This window comes from Trifolium pratense, linkage group LG3 (genome assembly GCF_020283565.1).
Source record: "Trifolium pratense cultivar HEN17-A07 linkage group LG3, ARS_RC_1.1, whole genome shotgun sequence".
Taxonomy (NCBI): Eukaryota; Viridiplantae; Streptophyta; class Magnoliopsida; order Fabales; family Fabaceae; genus Trifolium; species Trifolium pratense.
Window position 1 is genome coordinate 34,224,075 of NC_060061.1, and position 24,119 is coordinate 34,248,193.

The 24,119-nt window shown below is 33.4% G+C and overlaps 5 protein-coding genes across 6 annotated transcripts; 3 read left to right on the plus strand and 2 right to left on the minus strand.

Moving 5' to 3' along the window:
• Positions 1-1,326: 1,326 nt before the first annotated feature.
• On the plus strand, positions 1,327-5,721 carry LOC123918064. The gene is made up of 7 exons (XM_045970003.1): positions 1,327-1,629; positions 2,665-2,694; positions 3,302-3,400; positions 3,772-3,892; positions 4,481-4,793; positions 4,890-4,944; positions 5,327-5,721. Exons 1-7 carry the CDS (start codon positions 1,492-1,494, stop codon positions 5,399-5,401), a joined length of 831 nt encoding a protein of 276 aa, XP_045825959.1. The 5' UTR covers positions 1,327-1,491; the 3' UTR covers positions 5,402-5,721.
• A 1,509-nt stretch (positions 5,722-7,230) lies between these two features.
• LOC123914992 lies at positions 7,231-8,281 on the plus strand. The gene is made up of 4 exons (XM_045966152.1): positions 7,231-7,246; positions 7,309-7,585; positions 7,682-7,736; positions 8,019-8,281. Exons 1-4 carry the CDS (start codon positions 7,231-7,233, stop codon positions 8,091-8,093), a joined length of 423 nt encoding a protein of 140 aa, XP_045822108.1. The 3' UTR covers positions 8,094-8,281.
• Positions 8,282-9,818: 1,537 nt separating this feature from the next.
• Positions 9,819-10,844, minus strand: LOC123916273. The gene has a single exon (XM_045967693.1). The coding sequence runs from the start codon at positions 10,732-10,734 to the stop codon at positions 10,153-10,155; it is 582 nt and encodes a 193-aa protein (XP_045823649.1). The 5' UTR covers positions 10,735-10,844; the 3' UTR covers positions 9,819-10,152.
• A 1,208-nt stretch (positions 10,845-12,052) lies between these two features.
• On the plus strand, positions 12,053-15,781 carry LOC123915844 (carbamoyl-phosphate synthase small chain, chloroplastic-like). The gene is made up of 10 exons (XM_045967107.1): positions 12,053-12,382; positions 12,918-13,050; positions 13,210-13,298; positions 13,384-13,444; positions 13,551-13,618; positions 13,704-13,832; positions 13,912-14,021; positions 14,117-14,464; positions 14,964-15,129; positions 15,351-15,781. Exons 1-10 carry the CDS (start codon positions 12,274-12,276, stop codon positions 15,431-15,433), a joined length of 1,296 nt encoding a protein of 431 aa, XP_045823063.1. The 5' UTR covers positions 12,053-12,273; the 3' UTR covers positions 15,434-15,781.
• Positions 15,782-20,749: 4,968 nt separating this feature from the next.
• On the minus strand, positions 20,750-23,877 carry LOC123913322 (actin-7). Of its 2 annotated transcripts, none has more exons than XM_045964029.1 (5): positions 23,551-23,877; positions 22,491-22,561; positions 21,992-22,385; positions 21,291-21,904; positions 20,750-21,208 (listed from the first exon to the last, which is right to left on the minus strand). In XM_045964029.1, the coding sequence occupies exons 2-5, from the start codon at positions 22,548-22,550 to the stop codon at positions 21,143-21,145; spliced, it is 1,134 nt and encodes a 377-aa protein (XP_045819985.1). In that variant the 5' UTR covers positions 22,551-22,561; positions 23,551-23,877; the 3' UTR covers positions 20,750-21,142. The 2 variants fall into 2 exon arrangements, with proteins under 2 accessions (XP_045819985.1, XP_045819986.1); XM_045964030.1 differs by having other exon boundaries at positions 22,491-22,556; positions 23,551-23,856.
• Positions 23,878-24,119: the final 242 nt, after the last annotated feature.

Consider the following 24,119-nt stretch of genomic DNA (forward strand, 5'->3'; position numbering starts at 1 on the left):
GGGTGTATGACGAAATGGGATGGGGTGTACGAAGAAATTATGTTGGGTTTGGGAGGTGTAGGACGAAATGGGATGGGTGTACGAAGCAATTATGTTGGGTTTGGGGGGAGGTGTAGGACGAAATGAGTGGAGGTGTATAAAGCAATTATATTGGGTTTGAGGAGGGGTGCAGGACGAAATGTGGTAGGGTGTACGTAGCATGGGGGGTGCGCAATTTGATTTGGGGGGTGCGTGATTTTTGGGCTGCTCTTTTTAGTGGGCTGGGCTGGCTTATGCACCATGCATAAGTAAAGACTTATGCATATTAACCACACCCCACATAAGGCATAGTTGAAAAACACAGATCAACTATTACAAATAAAAACAAGACAGAGTGAAAGCCTAATAGTATTAAATTGTCAGATATGTCAAAAAAAAAAACACACACTAAATATTGTCAGAAAATAAATACTAGTATATGAGCCATGAATATGATTGTGGAATTTTGATACTCTCCAATATTTTTCTCATGTTATCTTTTTTTTTTATCCAATGATTAGTAAATGACAAAGAAAAAACAAATTAAAAAGAGAAAGATGAAAAGTGAATAAATAACTATGATCGTGAGATACTATTGATAGGATCGAGATTTGCTACATTAAAGAAAACACGCAATTTTAAAAGTTTCAATCTCGACCATTGATTATTGATCAGACGATTTAGATTGAAATAATTATTAAATCATTCAAAACCATCTCAGCCGCACATATTTGATCATATAGTCCTAACCTAAAACTGTGTGAAAGTTTACTACAGAAAATTTGCTTCGCTATTGCCAATTTTTTTTTTTTTAGCACATTGATTAATTTACACGCATAATTTTTGCCCCATTGATTAATTTATAAGTGCCGTGTAATATTTGGCATAAAATTACATTAAGTTCTTATTGAAGTATTTTTATTGACTATTTTACAACCGTTCTTAAGATGGGTTTAAATTTAGCATCTTAAGATTATAAAATTAAACTCTTATCACTAAGCCAACACCTCAAATGCAGAACTCAACACTCCTAATTAATCCCCTATTAACTGAATCTTGTTAACCAAGCCAATTTATCTATTATATTGGACAAGTTCATACAAAATAAAAAGTTTTAACTTTAAACGGACCCCACTAATAGACGGTGAGATTGATGTATTTCAGATTAGTCGTGGACGAATAACAAGTCTTAAAAAATCGTAAATAAACATTATTGGACAAAATAAGTGTGGATTGGTAAAAAAAATAAAACAATGGTGTAGGTAGCACTAACATTAACCTTATAACAACAACAACAAGAAAAACATTGAGGCCCATTAAATTCCCTATGGTTGAGGAACTAACCTCTGCGACGGCGTGTTCGTGTTTTACCTCAAAAATCAATCAAACCTTAGTAGTCCACGCAACGCAACAAAAACTCCAAAATCTGCAAATTCCTTCAATCAAATTGTGATCCTAGGAAACGGTTTCGATATGTGTCTTGTAAATATGCAAATAATAACCCGATGGCGAAACATTTTGTCGATCAACAATCACATTATTCCGTCCATTTCGCATTTTTCTGCTTTTCATTCCACTCCTTGTTCATGTCACAAATGGAATACTAACCCAGTGAGTTTTTTTTTTTTTATTGTTATCAATGTTCTATTGTATTGTGTTCATTCATTCATTCCCAATTGCTAAATGCTAAGATATGGGTAGAATTGTAAATACTTAGAAACAAATTTACATACTTACAAACTCTGTTGGCAAAATTCTTTTATTTTATGCACCTTTGGTTGAGAAGTGAATTGCCACATATTGAGAAAGCTTCTCAAAAATGGCCGCAACAAAACGGTATTGGCAACAGCAGTTGTTACCGTTTTCTCCCATTTTTATAAAATGAGAAGGAATCACACTGAAATGCCGTCGCCATTATGACTGCGACAAATGCAAATAGATAGACCAATTGTTAGTTGGTCCAGTGGTGATTGGTGTCGGACTTAGTAATAGGGAGGACCATGGTTTGATCCCCGCAACTGTGATCGGGAGGGGACTGGAACCACTTGATGTCAGAACTGATCCCGAACCACATTAGGTAGTTGAGTGGGCCGGATACCGGGGGTGAAACCAAAAAAAATAAATGCAAATAGACAGAGAATTCTGTTTTTTCTTCAATTGAGATGGTTAAAAATCACAATTTTTAGTACAAATATGAACATAAATTACATGCCTTCAAAAAAATGAACATAAATTACATAGGGTTATCTCCTTTTAGCTCTTTCCCTAGGTCAAAACTTCACATCTATCCCTAATTTTAGTTATTAATTATACAACATACATGATAGTAAAAATAATTTTAATAAGAATTGTGCAATGTTGTGATTCATTCACACATTGATGATCACAATATGTAATGTAGCTTCCACAATCGCAAAATCCTTAACACAACCGCGACTGCTATTTAAAACCTTTGGAATTATTTTTGCCTTTGAATGAAACCCAAATTTGTGTGCTCCTGTTCTGAGATTGAAGGTTTCTTCCCATTGGGAATTGGCTTTCATGTTTCCCAATTTGGTTTGTTTATGTTTTTCATTTATTGTTGGACGAGGGATTTACTCTTTATATGAGGAAGTGTGGAAATTAATGATGTTTTTTCCCTTGCAGGATACCAAAAAAGGACAACAACCATCTAAGGTATGCATTGTAGTATTTAGCTTTAGAAGAAAAACCATGAATATTTAGCTTCATTTTCTGTAGGTAAAATATGGCATATTTCTTATTGGTTTTTGTATTGTAGTTGTTAAGTACAAGCAATTTATGAAACAAAAGAAATGAAGTATTTTACAGGTCGTTCTAAAGCAGTCTAGTAGACTAAATTATGCCAGGCAGTTTATTGTTGTTATTTAAAGTTTTGTCAGTTAATTTATCTGTCTTCATGTTTGCATCGCGCCTTGACTTTGAATGAGATATTGAAAATTTGAGATCATTATGCATCAATGCATTCTGAAATCTGAATTAGAGAAAAAGTTTTGTGGCAATGCATAGATTGGATTGCACAACAATGTTCCAGTTTTATTGATTTATCATTTCTCAAGCTCAAGCAATGTTTAACTACGATTTCTAATATCCGTTGGAATTCATGGGGAGTTTGGATAGAAATTTGTTTTGCATGCAGCTTAAGGCTGATATAGTTCATTCTTGATTGCTCTTCATGCGATTCTTGTTGGGAAAATCTTACTTATTTGACATCCATATAATTATTGTTATAGTTCTTCGTTGATGCTGGAAATTTCAATTTCAGAATCAAATCAAATTCGTTACCCGTCAAAAGCGTGCTGATGCAAAGAAAGCTCTCAAAAGTCTCCTTTACAATGGTGGAGCCTCGAGATTTTCATTTGCGGTATGCTTTCTAGACTTTAGTTTCTACAAAGTAACTGTCATTTTATGTTGCTATTAGTATTATCTTTTATTTTACTTACTGTTGCAATGATCGCTTAATGAACTCATTTTAATTAATCAACGTATGCAGTTTAAAATTAAGAAATACATGCTGAGTGGCTGCAGATTTATCTCCTTCCCCTATCAATCGAAGAAATGCTAATGAACTCATTTTAATTAATCTAAAAAAATGCAACTTTTATTTTTTTCAGACATTTGTATAATGTTTTTACTTGCACCTAACACCTCATATTGTATACTCTTTTATTTTTTCTGTTAAAATTACTATAAAAAATTGCAAAGGCGGTGTTTTATGGTGTTGCATTCTGGTAGGACAAAGAAACCAAATGGAAACTTGATGGAAACTCTGATGGTCGTTCAAATAGCTCTTCCAATAAAGGTCAACCAAAACCTGATCGGCGGTTTGGTGGAAAACCACCGAAGAAAACTAAAAGTGAGTTCCTTTCAGTTCACATTTTCTTTTTCACCTTTTCCTTCCCCACCGTGTGTCACATTTTTCGTATTGGTAAAAAAAATATGGTTATAAGTATAGGATCTGGTAGCAAATCATTTTGATCGAAAATGCATAAAACCGCTCTTAGAAACATTACAAATACACTCTCTGGCTGGCATTGAGGCTAATTACTAGAATTCTCTTTCTAAAATGTTAAATACTTTCTCAGTCAAAGATTGTCTTGTCTTAGTAAGAATAAGTTTCTCCATTTTGAGTGATATCTGTAACATTTCAAATCATGGAAATTAAGACAAATTCATTCAATTTTTAATTCATATTCTGGAACTTAGGAGAGTGCACACTTCCAGCGAAATATATAGTTTTAGTGAGCAGTCATTGTAGTTAATTTAATTACGATTTGGTACATTGTAATCATCACGCACTTTATTATGTGTACATTCTAGACCAGTAATTCATCCGAACATGAATTTAAGATTTTTTGTTATGCTACTGTGACTTTGTTGTTCCATTGAATGTTTCTTAAATGTTGTTAATTTCGCTAACTATTGATCTCCATTGTATGGTCAGAAAAAATCAAAAGAGAAAGTTTTTATGAGGACACTGATGACGAACCTGAAGAAGTATTTCATGCAACATTTGGTAACAAACACTATACATGGTCCTTCAAGAAGGGAACTTTTTCTGAGCATTCCACATATGGGTTTGAATGGAGGGAACATACAAATAGGACAAACACAAACAAGTGGAAAACCGCAAGTGATGATGAGTCTGATGATAATGATGAAGACTATGCTTCATGCCGTGTAGGATCAATTTCTGATAGAACTATTCTTGGTTTGCCTCCAACAGGTCCATTAAAGATAGAAGATGTTAAAATTGCGTAAGTGCTTTAGGTTTCATGTTTAGTGTTAGGTCTTGTACCAGACATATCATATGCACATTACGTACCGCTGATATCTCTTTATTGCCTTTGCAGTTACCGGTCATCAGCTTTGAAATGGCATCCTGATAAGCATCAAGGCCCTTCACAGGTTCGTTTGAAATATTTGTTTAGCCGAATCTGCTACTTAAATAAATGCTAGAAACAAAAAGGAAATTGAAAGGATATGTTGTCAATTGTGAATCACATAAAATAGCAGTTTGTTCAAATTCTGCTATGCAGCAATGTCTCTAGTGCCACTATTTGACAACATATGAACCTAAATAGCATATCATGGAACAATAGCGATTTGTCCTAATTCTACTGTTATAGCGTTGTATTTCCGTTATAGCTGCTATTTAACAACATTGATTCCATATTATAAAAACTAGATGCGCCGTAAACGCCACCATTCTTGCCCGCCTTTCTTTTTGGTTATATGAACTTACGACTATCTGGTCTTATATATGCACTTAACCTTTCCGTGATTGTAGGCAATGGCTGAAGAAAAATTTAAACTATGTGCAAATGCATACAAGACATTATGTAATGCTCTCTCCCCAGCATAGAAGGCAACATGGCTTCTCAAAGCTTCCTTAATTTCACAGTCACTGCTGGTCACCGGTGTAGTTGCATGTAGGATCAAATTTAATTGGTTGTACTTTATTCACAATAAAGTTAAAAAATTTGCATCTATTTATGTAACTTTAAAAGTGCTCATTCTAACCAGAAGAGTAGTAATGGGATCCGGATTCCGCGCAGTCGAATTTTCCGTGCAATCATGCAGTCGGTCACTTTATGGTCGTCCGATCTTGATCGGACGATCATGATTTAACAACTGTATTTTTTGACTGTATTTATTTAAACCGTCTGATCGTGATCGGACGACTATCAAGTGACTGCACTGAAAATTCAAATGCACCTAATCCAATTCCGTAGTAATGGGAGAAATTCTAATATGGGCACAAACCCAAATAATTTTCTTTTAGGCACACTTACAAAAAAGGTAAAAAAATAAAAAGAAAATGATTAAAGTGATAAGAAGAATTGTATTATTTGAATATCAAAATATAGACATTGTATGCATTTATCATTGGATTATTTTTAGAGTGAGTATGCCAAATCAAATTAGTAATGTCATGTTAGATAGTGAAAGGAAGTGGTTTCTGAATACGTCTGCTTATTGACATCTTGCTGGAAAATAACTGCTAAAAAGATTGTACAAGACAGATTTTCATTTCATAAGTGGAAATCAATTCAATCAAATAGACCAAAATAAAAGTTTCACTCAGTTACTGTCTTGTTTGTTTCTTTTCAAATAGACCAAGCTTTTTTTTTTAAAGGAAAATAGACCAAACTATAGCTTACTAGATTGCTTCAAGATACAACATGATTTTTTTTTTTACGAAACATGTGAGCTTCTGAGCTTCACATCATTGATGAGCAAGAGAGATAACATTATTTAGGAGAGTGCATTTCACGCCCACCCAACTAATAATATCATGTCAAATCGATCCAAAAATAGCACAATTCAAGAATAAATGATTAAAATTTTCTAAAACTTCACAACTAGCCGAGTCATTACACAAACAACCATGAAAATCTAAATTGGACTTAGTGGGTATGTAACGCTAGTTCGATCGAGGATTGGAGAGGAGAGGTGGAAGAAAAGGCTTGAGATGGATTTAGAAAGCCTATCACCAAGAAGCCTCCAAACAAAGAGATTTATTTTTGCTATTCTACTGATTTTCTCACGCTCCTATGAAATTACCAAAATATCCGCTACTTAAAGTAGCAGACACCCATCAAAAACACCCTACCTTAGTACATATTAACTTATTGTCTACTACTTAAATAGCGGAAAGGTAAAATTGAAAAATCGTAGAGCGTGAGTGAGCAGTTCTCTTGGGGAGAACCAGAAGAACAAACTCGGCGTGTTCGTTGGTGTCTTAACACTCTTTTAGCTCAAAATCAAGTCCACGCAACAAAACTTGAAAATCTGCAGATTCCTTCGATGCAAATAATAACCCAGCGATGGCGAAACACTATTCGGTCCGTTTGGCAATTTTCAGGTATGCTTTCTACACTTTTTTTGTTTCTACAAACAAACTATCATTTTATGTTGCTATTAGTATTATCTTTTATTTTACTTACTGTCAAAAATTGCAATGGTGGTGTTTTATGGTGTTACATTCTGGTAGGACAAAGAAACCAAATTGAAATTGAAACTTGATGGAAACTCTGATGGTTCTTCAAATAGCTATTCCAATAAAGGTCAAACAAAACCACCAAAGAAAACTAAAAGTGAGTTCCTTTGGCTTCACATTTTCTTTTTCACCTTTTACTTCCCCACCATGTGTCACATTTTTTGTAATGCTAAAAATTTCTATTTCTGGTTATGAGCATAGGATCAGGTAGCAAATTATTTTGATAAAAACACATAAGATTAAACTATTGATCTCCATTGTATGATCAGAAGAACAAGTATTTCATGCAACATTTGATAACAGACACTATACATGGACCTTCAGTAAGACGAGGGGAACTTTTTCTATACATTCCTCGTATGGGATTAAATCGAGGGAACATACAAATAGGACAAACAAAAACAAGTGGAAAACCGCAAGTGATGATGAGTCTTATGATAATGATAAAGACGATGATGCTTCATGCCGTGTAGGATCAAGTTCTGATAGAACTATTCTTGGTTTGCCTCCAACAGGTCCATTAAAGATAGAAGATGTTAAAATTGCGTAAGTGCTTTAGGTTTCAAGTTTAGTGCTAGGTCTTGTACCAGACATATCATATGCACATTACATACCACTGATATCTCTTTATTGCCTTTGCAGTTACCGGTCATCAGCTTTGATATGGCATCCTGATAAGCATCAAGGCCCTTCACAGGTTCGTTTGAAATATTTGTTTAGCCTAATCTGCCACTTAAATAAATGCTAGGAACAAAAAGGAAATTGAAAGGATGTTACATACAATGTTGTCAATTGTGAGTCACATAAAATAGCAGTTGCTTCAAATTCTGCTATGCAGCAATGCTCTAATGCCACTATTTAACAACATATGATCCTAAATAGCATATCACGGAACAATAGTGATTTGTCCTAATTCTGCTATGTGTTATAATGACTATCTGGTCTTGTATATATGCACTTAACCTTTCCGTGATTGCAGGCAATGGCTGGAGAAAAATTTAAGCTATGTGCAAACGCATACGAGACATTATGCAATGCTCTCTCCCCAGCATAGAAGGCAACATGGCTTCTCAAAGCTTCCTTATAATTTCAGTCACTGCTGGTCACCTGTGTATCTGCATGTAGGATCAAATTTAATTGGTTGTATTTTTCCATCTATTTTTGTAGTATCAAGAAGAATTGTATTATACCATCACCCCCAAGAAGAATTGTATTATTTGAATATCAAAATATAGACATTGTATGCGCTTATCTCTATCTCTCAAATCGATCCAAAAAAAAGTACAATTCAAGAATAAATTATTAAAATTCTCTAGAACTTCACAACTAGCTGAGTCAATACACAAACAACCATGAAAATCTAAATTGGACTTGGTGGGTAGCCTATCACTAAGAAGCCTCCAAGCAAAAGTATTAATTTTTAATAGAACAAACTTGTTCAAAACCAACTCATGATCAGTTGACAAAATAACTTGATAATACGCCCCTCCAACAAAATAACTTGTGTCTGGATCAGCTAATCATACCCAAGAATCCGATAAAGAGTCCTCAAAACAATGTTAGCCAAAGAAAAACCATGAATTAATATTTAGCTTCATCTTCTGTAGGTAAAACCTTGCTTATTTGACATCCATATACTTATTGTTATAGTTCTTCATTGATGCTAAAAATGTCAATTTCAGAACCATATCAAATATATGAAACGTAGAAGGCCTTATTATGCAAACAAAGGTCTCAAAAGTCCCCTTTACAATAGTGGATCCTCTAGATTTGAATGGAGTAGTAAGACAAACACAAACAAGTGGAAAACCGCAAGGGTAGGATCAAGTTCTGGTAGAACTATTCTTGGTTTGCCTCCAACAGGTCCATTAAATATAGAAGATGTTAAAGATGCGTAAGTGCTTTAGGTTTCATGTTTACTGCCAGTTCCTCTACCAGACATACTTATATCTCTTTATTGCCATTGTAGTTTCCGGTTATCAGCTTTAAAATGGCATCCTGATAAGCATCAAGGCCCTTCGCAGGTTCGTTTGAAAATAGTTGTTTGTTCAAATTCCGCTATGCAGCGGTGCTCTAGTGCCACTATTTGACAACATTTTATCCTGAATAGCATGTCTCAGAACAATAGCGATTTGTTCTAATTCTGCTATGTTATAGCGTTGTATTGCCGTTGTAGGTGCTAGTTAACTCGACCCTTATAAAAACTAGGTGCATGTAACCTTTTTGGTTATATGAATGTATGCGTTATCTGGTCTTATATATATGTATTTAACCTTTCCGTGATTGTAGGCAATGGCGGAAGAAAAATTTAAACAATGTGCAGATGCATACAAGACATTATGCAATGCTCTCTCCCCATAATAGGAGGAAACATGGCTTCTCGAAGCTTCCTTAATCTCAAATCAATGTTGGTCACTGGTGTAGCTGTGTAGGATCAAATTTAATTGGCTGTATTTTTATTCACAGTAAAGTTAAAATATTTGCATCTATTTGTTTAACTTTGCTCACTCTAACACAAAGAGTAGTGATGAATGATCACTCAGAAAAGCACATTTTTTCAATGCAAATTTTAAGTAGCTCCCATTCGAAGAGATTATATCAGAAAAATCGTATTATTTGAATATCAAAATATAGACATAGTAGGCGACATTGTATATGTTTATCCATTTTAGAGTGAATATGACAAATCAAATTAGTAATGTCATGTTAGATAGTGAAAGGTTAAGTGAAAAAAGTGGTTTCTGAATACCCCTTTGCTGGAAAATGACTATTAAAAAGATTCTACAAGACAGATTTTCATTTCAGAATGGACACTTGAATGAACAAGTGGAAATCAATCATTCAATTTTATACATACAAACAAAAACAAGCTATTGCTGCTACTATTAATCATAACTCTTTCTCTAACAAAATATCATAACGTTACAAAGCATTTAAGCCTATGTTTGGTATCACGTTGAGTATGCCAGAATTACGACGACCTACCGGAAATTTACTGAAGCTACAGAGTGTAGCTTCTGTTAAATTACGGTAGATCATTGTGATTTTGACATATCTATATTGAACTAAACACACACACTAAATTGAACTAAAACAACCCAAAATGGTAAACCTTAAAAACAGAGAAGAACAACAGAGGAAGAGATCATGAAACCATAGATCAAGATCAAAAACCCAAAATGAAGAGCCCAATTTCTCTTAAACTTACCAAAATAACTCTCAGGAGGTTCTTGATAATGAATCTCAAATTCTTCATCACCAACAGCATCATAATCAGCACCACCACCACCACTACTCAACCTCATCTTCATATCCCTAAGCTTCTCAGTTGCTAAACCAAGTGTAAGCTTATGACACCTTCTCTGATACTTGAATCCATTAATGCATCTAAGAGTTTGTGCTACTGAGACATAGAAGATAAGATGTGCCATGGAAAGAAGTGTTATTGGGATCCAACAATGGCGACATTGAAGACGAGGTGACATTGATTGTGCCATGAAAACTAAAGAAAGAAAGATGAAGAAGATTTGGAAGAGTTTGTGAAGTTCCTTTTTTTGAAGGTCAATGGCTCTTTTCTTTTCAAGGGTTTTCTCAAAATGGAGCTGGATGATTGTGTTTAGTGCTTGAAAAGCTGTTTCTCTTGAAACTACTTGTTGTTGGTGTTGATGGTGGTGGTGGTTTTCATAGTCTGCCATGGTTAGAGAGAGAGAGAGAGAGAGAAGGGTGATGTAGTAGCTGTAGTCCGGTGTGAGTGTGACTGTGTTTGTTGTCTCGTTCCGACAATAACGTTTGTTTGTTGGAAGAAGTGATTGCTACCAAATTTAAAAGGTGAAATTAATATTTACACTCAAAAGCTGGTGTTGAGTTTGTCTTTTTGTCACAGTAATTATTTTTCTGTTGTTGGACAGGGTGTCACAGTAATACTAGTAGGAGTAATTTAATGTGAGTTTAAATTTGAATTTGAATGAAGTTTAACTTTGAGGATGGATCCATCATCCATGTCTATTAGTAGTACTAGTAGTATGAAATGTTATAATGAATTTTACAAAATTTATCATTGAATTGACAAGTTTATATTATATAGTCATTAAAAAAAATAAAAAAAATTAAAAATCATTTGATATGTTATAGAGAATCATCACATTTTTAGAGATTGTTTGAACTCCATGATGATTTGGGATGCTTTGATTTTCAACAAGGATGTTACCTTCAATTCTCCGGATTTTCGTTTTCGGTTCAAACATCATGCTCTAACTCTTAATGGTATTATCTTCATTATAACATGTTGGATCTTATGGAAGTCTCGAAATGATAAAATTTTCAATGGCAATGATTGGTTGAATTGGAATTGCCTTCGCCAAATATATTCTCTTCATTCTGATGTGTTGCATCTCCTCTCTAAAGAAGACATCTACAAAGTGCAAACCTATAGTAGATAGTATCATTAAAGTCAATGTTGACGACAACTCTCTATCTAACCGAGTGAGATCATGTTTTGGTGGTCTTATGAGAAATAATAATGGTGATCGGTTATTGGGTTTCTCTGGTTTTTGTGGTATCTCGTTCATGACCTTCGTATTGTTTACGGTGTTGGTCATGAGAATTACAAAATTTATCTAAGAATTAAATAATTTTAACAAAAATATTATTATTAGAATATTATAATCAGAGTTCGCTTTAAGACTCGTTTAATGTTAGGTTGGCCTTATTACAATATGACCGGACCAGGTTCCTAGTTCGGTCGCAGATCAATTTTTAAAAGATTGATGTCATAGTTTTTTTTTTATAGAATATAGGTCACAATCGTCAATATTTTCGTCAATAAATATAGAACAATTATATATGAATGAAAGACAAAGAGACAACAAGTTGTGCCGCTAATTCTTTTTGAACGGCAAAATCAATTTGGTGGGGATACAACATTGTTATTCATAACTTTTTGAACTCTTTGCAAAATATTCACAATCTCGACAAAAGTGTCAAATATAAATGGTATGAAAATGAATTTTAGAAGTTTAAATTTTTGTCCTTGGTTTATTTTTGGGCAAAACAAACTATCCACCACCAATTGAGAATTTGCTTTTTCAGTCCAATCACTATATTGCATGGGGACCAAATTATAAAAAAGTAAAATAAATCAGAAAAAAAAAAATATAACAAACTGAAAATAAAAACCTCGGTAAAGAGAAAACAAAGGTGGTTGCCAGCTTCATAGAGAAGAAAGAAAGACAACAATGGCGACAAAAGCTTTGTCCTTCACCCTATCTCTCAACGACCTCTTCGGTTCCAAGTCTCCAAAAACCGCTTCAAAAGTTTCCGTTTTCTCTGTCAGATGTTCCGCCGGTAACCCTCTTTGCTTTTCATTTTGTTGTTATGAGCTTGTCACTCACTGCGCCGTTTATGCTATTGTTATGGTTTTAGATTTGATTAGATTATTATACATTTTGTGACTGTTATTATTCTTTTTCATAAAAAAATGATTCTTTTTATTGTTATAGATGATGGGTCTATTAGGATATATCAATTTTTTGATACTATATAGATTTCTTTGCATAAGAAAAGTGAAGATGAAAAGTAAAAAAATTGATTCTTTCTTCAAGAGGGAGCAACAATTGTGTAAATGTTAGCATTAATTAAGGTTCGTTTGGAAAATGAGGTTGTGTATCTAATGCTTGTATGCCTAAAATGTTAGCCTTATTTCAAGAATATTACTCCTATCTCAATGAAATTCTACATGCAGAAGAACAAAGCATTTTTTGTTTTAAAATGATAGATTTGCGAAAGAAATAAAATTGGTAAACGACTTGGTGTCCCCAAGTTTTCTGTTCAAGTTTTGCCGCTGGTTAGGGTTTAAACAAAGGAATAAATGAATGTATAGGTAATGGAGAAAGGCCTTGGAAGAATTCGGATGCTAGACTTGTGCTAGAAGATGGTTCGATTTGGAAAGCTAAATCGTTTGGTGCTTCAGGAACCCAAGTTGGTGAAGTTGTTTTCAATACATCGTTAACTGGGTAAGCCAAATAAGCCAAATTATAAATCATAGGCTATTCTCTTTTTCTTGTTTTATTGGTTTGCTTTTTACCTAATTGAGTGCGTGTTTCATTTGTTATGTTCTATGTTCCTCAGGTATCAAGAAATTTTAACCGATCCTCTATGTTCGTGTTCCTCAGGTATCAAGAAATTTTAACCGATCCTAGTTATGCTGGACAGTTTGTTCTGATGACAAATCCGCACATTGGGAATACAGGCATTAATTTTGGTTAGTATCTATTTATATTTAATTTTCCTTGTATCCTTGTGCTTCAAAGCCGTTTTAAAACTGCCTTTGTTTCATTGTCTGTCAGATGACGAGGAATCAGCACAATGCTTCCTTTCTGGTCTAGTAATTAGGAGTTTGAGTATCAGGTTCTGTTCTCATGCTCTGGAAATATTTTTCGTTGATTGAGCTTGCTTTACTTTAGTCTACTTACTCTTTGTTTTTCCTGTCTTTTTGCAATGGATATTTATTCAGTACCTCAAACTGGAGATGTGAAAAAGATCTAGGCGATTACTTAGCAGAAAGGAATGTCATGGGAATTTGTAAGTAATTTATGAGAAACAAGAACTCTATGGTCTGTGTAAACTCTGGATTTTTCTTTTGACACAGTACTTTGTGATGCAACAGATGATGTTGATACACGGGCAATCACACGCAGATTACGGGAAGATGGAAGCCTTATTGGTGTTTTGAGCACTGACAATTCCAAAACAGACGAGGAATTGCTTCAGATGTCTAAATCATGGGATATTGTTGGTAAGGATATGACTATTAGAGGAGATTACTCAAATGTTTTTAAACCGGGAATTACATGTCTTTAGTTTCTTATTTTCAGGTATTGATCTAATTAGTGGGGTATCTTGCAAGTCTCCATTCGAATGGGTTGATAGAACAAAGGAAGAATGGGAGTTTAGCTCCAGTGAAGGGCCTAGAGGCACTTTCCATGTAAGTTTATACCGTAGGCTATTTTTTTTTTGACTCCCTTTTGTCGACTTTTGGGTGATTAAAATTATGTTTCATACTAATGAATGTAATTTTAGGTAGTTGCGTATGATTTTGGAATCAAGCATAATATACTTAGGCGCCTAGCATCTTATGGCTGTAAAATCACTGTTGTGCCATCTACATGGCCATCATCTGAAACTTTGAAGTTAAATCCAGATGGCGTGCTTTTCAGTAATGGCCCAGGAGATCCATCTGCTGTTCCTTATGCCGTTGAAACAGTAAAGAATATTATTGGAAAGGTTCCTGTTTTTGGAATTTGTATGGGACATCAATTGCTAGGCCAGGCTTTAGGGGGTACAACCTACAAGATGAAATTTGGTCACCATGGAGGAAATCATCCTGTTCGTAACCTTCGAACTGGCCGTGTTGAAATTAGTTCTCAGGTATGCAAACTAATGAGATTCTTTTCTACACCTTTTGTTTCTTAGCATTCCACCAATAGTCATAGTAATTACTCTCTTTTCTACACCATTTGTTTCTTAGTTTAAGATTCTTTTCTACTTAAATCTATTTGAATCTATTAAGTCTGATGGAAAAGGGAAAATATATTTGTGGTAGACCTTGCCTCATAGGGGTCAGGACCTGGCCCCTTTTATTAAGGATCTTAAACCAAAACTCACTATGATAGTGACTGGTGGTAGAAAAACAATGTAACTGGTTATATACAGCAGCACATAAATTCTGTATATAGCAGCAAACATGTTGAAGTGAAGGTATCATGTGCAGTTCTTTATGTAGTCAATTTAGATAGCCTGTGTTCTTTTTAATGTTCCATGTCATTTATATTTTTTATCAAGTGTTTTCATTCAAGTAGTATTTGTCCTTTTTTATGGCCTTCGGATATAAATTGATATCTGGATTAATTGATATATAAATGGGCAGAACCACAACTATGCGGTTGACCCTGCCACACTACCCGAAGGAGTGGAGGTTACTCATATCAATCTTAACGACAGCAGTTGTGCTGGTCTTGCTTTCCCTGCTCGAAAGATTGTGTCTCTTCAATACCACCCTGAAGCATCCCCTGGACCTCATGATTCTGACAATGGTGAGAGACTTCAAACTTGCAGCACTGTTTATTAAAAGAAGTTTGGTGTGGTCGTCAATCTATTAACTTGACCTTTACAGCGTTGAAACATTTTAGGTTCAAGTTCAGGATAACGTGTTTTGTAGGATATAATCATTGATCCAATATGCTTCTACTGTTTCGTACATTGAATTGAATTTGGATTTGACAAATAACCACTATTGTGATTGTTGATAATGCAGCTTTTAGGGAGTTTATAGAGCTAATGAAGCATGAAAAAAACAAAACATCGAATGAAAATCTACACCAACTACAATCGGTGTAAGTCATTAAAGCAAGCTGCTATTCCCACCGGACTAGAAGATTAAAGTATTAAAGTATGTGATAAAAGCTCAAGTTCTTAGTAGTTTCAATCTATGGTTTGTATATGAATAAGGACTTCCTAGGGGTCGATCAAGATTTTCTTGTGTCCATTTTCTGTATGAGGGCTGGCAGCCGATCATCATAGGCTACTTCATCGAAGGTTAATGTACTCTAAATGTAGTACCAATAACTGTGTTTTAGCTAGCTATTTTTGAAACCCGGTACCTGGTTTATTACTGCTATGACTTGGGATGTGGAGAGTGAAACTTATAATTTATTTATAATTGACCCTTGCTTTATTTGTTATCAACCATGAAACCTATTAGATGGAGACTGGTGTGCAACAAACATTTTTTTAGATTAGGCTCCTAAATAATATTTTTTTATATCGACTCGTTTGATGAACAAATTAGTAAATAACCGTTGGATGCATATCTGCGGCCTAGAATAAAAAACACAACTGTAGTCACTCCGTATATTAATAATTTACTCTGTCTCCTTCGTTGCTTCTGTTATGTTTATTTGTTGGTGTCAAATCTCTTGCCTGCACTTATATTCTGTCTCCTTTTTAACAATTGCAATTTTAATTCATCTTTCAATTGCGATTTTAGACACTCATGTTTTGATCACTGAAGATAATTTTGTTGGGGAAAAAAGAAGGGGTTTATTCAATTTTTTTATTTTTGGTAGAGAAAAAAAGAAGCTTGATTTCTGTCAACAAAAAAAAAAAGAAGCTTGTTCAATTGATTTGAAAAACCACATCATCCTGAACGATCATGAATATTAACACATCAAAAGCAATCAAATTGAATAAGACAAAATTGGTTTTGTGGGAAAAATAAAATGTGGAAATTAAATAGGGAGTGTAGAGGGATATTTAATTGAACGTAGAAACACTGAGATTAGACGATAACCAAATGTGTTGAAGAAGTGGGCGTCGAATACACTGAGATGGCGGAGAAGAAGATACAAGGTCGACAGTAAATTGTTAGTATGCAGAGTTACTACAGTTATGTTTTGTGTTCTCACCGTAGTCATCTCCTATATCCATATATGCATAATAAATATAAATATGTTGTTTAAACTATACACTCTTTTTTTAGTTGTTATTTGTCAAATTCATATTTTTTTTCATTCTCTAAGAGCATAAAAAAAAATGGTGAATGCTAGGGTGATGATTAAAATTAGAAGAGGGAACATGTACAAACTTTTCATTATCTCTTTATCATTCTATCACGTGTAATTATGTTATGAAGTTGTTATTTTTTTTATAGTTATGAAGTTGTTATTAGATCACAAGAAATATCACTCTCATTCTTGGTCACTATCCGTATCTTATATTTGGTCACTATCCGTATCTTATACGTGCCTTAATTATCCTTTTCCTGTCATTCAATGCTATCATGATTCCCTCCCATGGCATATCAATTTCAATTCCATATTTTTCTAACTTTCCATTTAATTCAACTCAATCTCATTCCCCCAACCCATACACATTAGAGCCGGTTAAAAAGTTCAAAGAATAAATTGTTGAGAACGAAGCATCGCCTAAAGACGGTTAAAAAGTTTAAAGAATAAATTGTTGAGAACAAAGCATCGCCTAAAGATGATGAGGGGTTATTGGTACTGCTACCATTTGAGGGACATGGTGATGGCATGATCAATTCCTCTCTTATCCCAATCTGCTTTCAATTGGATTGGTTTTCAAGGTTACCGAGACTTTGTGCGACAACAATCCTTCTCATGAGTTTCCTCTTACAGATAAAAAGGATCTAGATCTGAATTCTGAAACTCTTATAACTCCTCCTGGTTATGCGTCTAAGCTCGTGAGGTTCGCGGTACCAACCATTGTGTGATCGTGTTGGCGACGACAATGAACTCAATTTCTACATTGTTGTTACAACACTTTCAGTCTATCTACGACCCTAGTGGATTTTGTGTTAAATCGAAGCTAAAATAATTTTGAGTAAAATTAGAAGTCAAAACGAGTTTACACGATAAAACCACTAAAACTCGCATGTTTTCACCAAACGATTCAAAAACTTAATTATTTTAGTCAATTCAAAAGTTTAATTTAATCATATTAGTAATAAATACAATATAATATATAGAGACTCACTTAATTTTATAATAATATAGTAGATGTTAATAATTATATGAGTAATGATTATTTACACTTGTGAATATTTTTTTATAATTGTATAATAGTATAAATTTTCTTGTACCAAAACAAAATTATAGTATAAAAATTCATAGATGAATAATTGATTATTTGGTTATATTTTAGACCAAGTACTTCAATGATCCTAACAAAAGAATTTTTGCTTATAAAGGGGACGGAGAAACGAGATATATTAAAAATTAGATAGATAATAATTTTTAGTACTTGTGTGTTACCAACAACCTCTCCAATTTTTATGCACGTGTGCGCGAAAAAATTGATAAAATAATATAATATTGCAACATTTTATGCGATTATTTAAATATAATAATTTTTTTTAGATAGACGAAATGATATCCTACCTAACAATTTCGATATTTCTGTTAGTTGAGCTAAGATTTGTGGACATTTCAATATAATAAATTATTTAATAAATAATAGATACATGAACATTGTAAAAAAAAAAGATACATAATATAACGGGGATTTCGTAAAAATAAAAATAAAACAATAGAGTTAAAATATATAAATACTTTGTAATTCAATCATATGTAATATATTCAATCTCACATGACATGCGTGTTTCTAAGAGTCATATTTAATAGGCGGAAAAAAAAATGAGAGAGATATTATTTCTTTACAAGATATATTGTTGGGCATATAGTTGTATTATTTGTTATTGAAATGCATGACTTTTTCATATTTAACTAATGAGAATGAGAGAAATTCAATTAAGTGTGAATTATCTAATATTTAAATTTATTTTTAATTAAAAATTAATAATATATTGATTTTGTCATATTTTCTTTAATTAATATTCATAATACCTAAATTTCTAAATTAAAATTGCTAATTTTAGATTACATTCTAAATTAAACAAGTTAAAATATATATTATATGTTTATTTTAATGAGGTAAATTCTACAAATTTATGAGTTGAATTTATGTTTCGCTCTGAAGAAACATCAGGTAAAATGCTTTGGGATAACAAGAGAATGAGGCACCACAAGAATACTATGTAGCAACATTTAACGCTCACAAATACTATGTAGCATGGTTAGCCAATTATTTTTTGGGTACATAGACAATGATAAAGTCATTATAAACTCACACGCACAAGTGAGAGTCAGAGCTCGAACCCATGCATGGTTAGTCAATTTATAATTGGTCAAATTCTCTATTTTTATGGGTTCTTCTAATTCCACTCTTAAGGTGAATACGTGAAATGATCATGATTCGAACCCGACCCCTTGCATATATAATGCAATGTCATTGTCATGCCAACTGAGCTAAACTCTCGAGATTATTTAAATGATTCCCACTAAATAACAACATTCATTAATAAAAAAACAATAAAAAAAATCAATAAATGAATTATGTAATTTAATTTCTGTATTAAATTGTGATGAAAAATTAAATTTATTTTGGTAAGAACTTTTTGACGATATAATAAGTTATATTGAAATAACAAAAAATTATTTATGAAGTTTTTTTCTTTCTTATATTCAAAATTAAATATGTCTTTTCAAATATAATAACCAACATTCTCCCCTTTTCATGTCTCTGTTTTCTTAATATCTGAAAAAGCATTTAAATGAAAATAGAAGACGAGATTTTTTTTGTCACCCTACGTATTTCTCGCACACCATATGTCTTTCACGTTTTATCCTTTCGCTATTTAAGTAGTTGACGATATAAAAATAAGAATTTTTTTAGAAATTTTGAAATTATCATCCGCTACCTAAGTACCCTTCTGCTACTTATATAATAATAGTATACTATTTTCATCCCAAGTTATAAACAAAAAAAAAAATTAAGAAAAACAAAAAACATAATAATATGAAATATTTTTTGTAAAAATAGTTGCATAGATGTAAAAATAGTTTTTATTAATTGAAAAAGAGAAGAGAGAGTAAATTAAATGCAGTTTATATTTAATTTCATGAAAATAAGCAAAAAAAATAAATGTTAAGTTTTTCAATTATAATTTGGAAAAAAAATGAGTTTTTCTTCCATTTTTTTGGGGACGGAGAAAATATTAACAAAATAGAAGAATTAAGTTATGTCTTAAAATAGTTAAATATAAATAATTTTATATTAAATTTTCCAATACACATTTTTTTTGTTTTGAATGTGTACCGATACATTCGTTGTAACTAGCCACATATTTATCCACATGTTGAGTTTTTTGTTTTTTTATCCGCATGTTGAGTTGACGCACAGAAAAGTAATTGGAGGTGAAAATTGCTAATTACCAACTAGTTGAGCTAAGGATGGATGAAAGAGCAGGAGGTCCAAAATTCAAGTCCTAAAAAAACTAACATAACATTGCTTAAAAAAAAAAATACAACTATTATAATAGCACCAGGGTTCTGTATAACTACGTGTAGGATAGGCAGAGAAATGTAATTAGGTGGTAAAAATTGAGGATAAAAAATGGGCTTAGAAGGACTGATTAATTAGTGTATTCTGCACGGTAGAATTAATTATTAAAGAACATACTTGGTTCGTGGAAGGCCACTAATATATCATTTCATTTCATTAGGTCCCCAATAAATGACATATCCCGCACATTATGCTTCATTCAAATTTTTGTGGTCCTTTGCATTTGTTCCACATGCAGCGACAGACAATATTTTGCAGTTATTATAGTAATACTTTCTGTCACTAATACGCATTATGTTTGGATGTGTGGGATTAACATCACTTATATAAAAATAACATTTAAAAATCATCACTTCACTTGGATCATATCAAATCGCATAGTTAATGACCAACCCTTTCTGAGAACAATTCTTTCGATCCATGTAAACCGATAATGTTCGCAATTTGCATGACACTTCACTAACACCATATATCAATTAATGAAAGAATGTCCTGCTAATATGAACCCTAAGTTGAGTAACCTATAAAACAGAAGGCCTCAATTGAGAATAAAAACTCAATTTATTAATAATTTTTTAAAGGTCTCAATTTGAATAAAACTTTTCTAGTGTTAATTCCTTTAGAAGTTTGCCTTAAAGAATTTCAGCATAGGAAGCACTCCAAATTTAACGAGCACATAATTCATGTATAAATTCAATTCAAAATTTTTTTTTGACCAAATTCAAAATTAAATTGCGCAAATTGACGATATTGTAAAATAATCTCGATACATGCTAATGTGCTATAGACATAAACATGAACGTTCCAAAAGGGGGGGGAAACCTTCAAATGTAAACTCTGAAAAAAGGGAGAAGGGAAATAAAAATTAAAATAAGCATCACTCCTTACTACAGACAGCCTAATTAACAAGGCATGGAAGAATTCAAAGGCAAAAAATGCCTCTTAACTCCTTGCCCTTGACATTCAGCGGGCTGCCATAGAACATTTGATAAATCAATCTCAGAATATACCCTCCAATGATCCTATCTCACCTCTTATCCACCAACATAGTTCACATGACATGACAGAGACACCAAAAAAGCAACCACAGCAAAAATAACTTACCATTATTGCATCATTTTGGACTTAGAAGCACTTTCTGTGGACAATGGATGGGCCAGACTCATCGTATTCACCCTTGGATATCCACATCTGCAAAACAAAAAACATGATTTAGAAATCAAATATAATTGGCATTACATGGCAATGTGCTAATTTGTGGTAAAATAATCACCTGCTGGAAGGTGCTGAGGGATGCAAGGATTGATCCTCCAATCCAGACACTGTACTTTCTCTCTGGTGGAGCCACAACCTTAATCTTCATGCTGCTAGGAGCCAGGGCAGTGATCTCCTTGCTCATACGGTCAGCAATACCAGGAAACATAGTTGAACCACCACTGAGAACAATGTTTCCGTACAGATCCTTTCTGATATCCACGTCACACTTCATTATAGAGTTGTAGGTGGTCTCATGAATTCCAGCAGCTTCCATTCCAATCATAGATGGCTGGAAAAGAACTTCAGGGCAACGGAACCTCTCAGCTCCAATTGTGATAACCTGTCCATCAGGAAGCTCATAGTTTTTCTCAATTGACGAACTGCTCTTTGCAGTCTCAAGTTCTTGTTCATAATCCACAGCAACATAGGCAAGCTTCTCCTTGATGTCACGAACAATTTCCCGCTCAGCTGAGGTGGTGAACATGTACCCTCTCTCAGTAAGGATCTTCATCAAAGATTCAGTTAGATCACGGCCAGCAAGATCCAAACGAAGAATGGCATGAGGAAGTGCATAACCCTCGTAGATTGGCACAGTGTGACTCACACCATCACCAGAGTCCAAAACAATACCTGTTTCAAATATGATTTATTTAGGAACAGGCTAATGGAATATCAGATTCAAAAGTATGTTCTAAGAGAGATGGATAAAATACGAACCAGTTGTACGACCACTTGCATAAAGGGAGAGGACAGCCTGGATGGCCACATACATGGCAGGCACATTAAAGGTCTCGAACATGATTTGGGTCATCTTTTCTCTGTTGGCCTTTGGGTTGAGTGGAGCCTCAGTTAGAAGCACTGGGTGCTCCTCAGGAGCAACACGCAATTCATTGTAAAATGTGTGATGCCAGATCTTTTCCATGTCATCCCAGTTACTGACTATACCATGCTCAATGGGGTACTTGAGAGTAAGAATACCTCTTTTTGATTGGGCTTCATCACCAACATAGGCATCCTTTTGGCCCATCCCAACCATAACACCGGTATGACGTGGTCGGCCAACAATACTTGGAAACACAGCCCTAGGAGCATCATCACCAGCAAATCCCGCCTGCACAAAGATTACAGATTGACAAGTTGTTCAGTAACAAAAAAAGAAAGAATAAAAGACAAAACATGACAAACAAAAAAATTCAAAGTACTACTAAATACTAACCTTCACCATTCCAGTTCCATTGTCACAAACAAGGGGTTGAATATCCTCAGCATCAGCCATCTTTTACTGAACTACATTATGCAGGAATAAGATTGTCAGTACTAACAAGTCAAAATGACCACCCACAGAATTCAGCCAATTACAAATTCGAAAGATTCGTTTTGCTTCAAATACTAACCATTTCTACATAAAACATCAATAATTCACATTGTATATAACAAGCACAATTATCATTTATCAATAGCACAATTATCATTTATCAATAGCATTGAAATTACACAGTCATATCCAAATTTCTTCTTCAAGAACTTAGATTAGATAATTTTAGGTTTTCAAAGAAAGAAAGTAGAGCAGGTACATAGTCCAATAAACAAAAACTGAAAGATTGAACTGTATTCAAAATGTCATAAAATAAACATAGAATGAAAGCATGTGCAACCTATAATCTCAAGTTCCTCATCACAATAAGTACTAAAATCTTCAATTTACTATGAATCAGGTTGTTTAAAAGTTCAAAATTCTAAATGAAGTTCTATGAAGGAAAAACCACGACTACAAAAAGAAAAGAAAACAGAGAAATTCACACATAAAAAGCAGATCAGACCATAAATCCAGTCAACAAAACCGAAACACTTCGAAAGTAACTGCAAAATATGGAATCTATGAACTATACAAACACACAATAATCATCAACACTAAAATTGAAGTTACAAAAAAAAACTCCAGATCCAGCATCTAAAAGATCAGAATCAAATAACACGATGCACCATAAGCAACAACCAGATCACAGATCAGTTACTAGTTATCCACGATCTACTCCATTTCAGTTACATAGATCAAGTTATAGCAATCGCAATTCACAATTACATAATAAAATACTTAGATGATTCCGATTAAGTACATAAACAAGCATTGTTAAACAAATCTAAGCATAAACTAGTCGAAATTGCAACAACAAATCAGCGTATTATGAAGTAAATCTAGAAAGAAAGCAAGAAGAATAAACCTAACTGATCGATGAAGTAGAAGTAGAAGAAGAAAGAGAAAAGGAAAAAGATACCGTGAAAGTAGAGAGAGAATGGATCTCGGCGGTGTGAATGAGGAAGAAGAAGAAGAAGAAGAATAAGAGAGAAATGCAATGAAAATGGAAGAGGGGTATTTATACTGAGGAGAGAGTAGTGTGGGTGTGGTTGTGGGCGTGACTCGTGAGAAATAAAATGTGAGAGTAATTTGAAAATTGAAATTGAAATTTTGGGGTTAAGACCAAAATTGAAATCGAAGATACTAGAAAGAGAGAGAGGGAATCATTTCAACCACGAGAAAGGGAAAAAGGATAGATAGGGTGTGACCTGGTTGACAGCCTTTCCTTCTATTCTTTTCTACCACACCTCCGTCTTTTTTCTTTTCAAAACCATTTTTTAAGTTCTAAATTTCAAACTTTTTTCTGTAAATTATTTTTTTTTTTGACTAAAATATTGTTAATTTGTATTTAAAGTTTACTTTTCAGAAAAAAAAATAACTAATTTATCATTCTATTATAGTAGTATTTATTACGAGTTAGTATAAAAAATTATATATTTTAAGTTAAAAGTAATTAATGTTAATAAAAATAAATTATTTTTGGTCAAG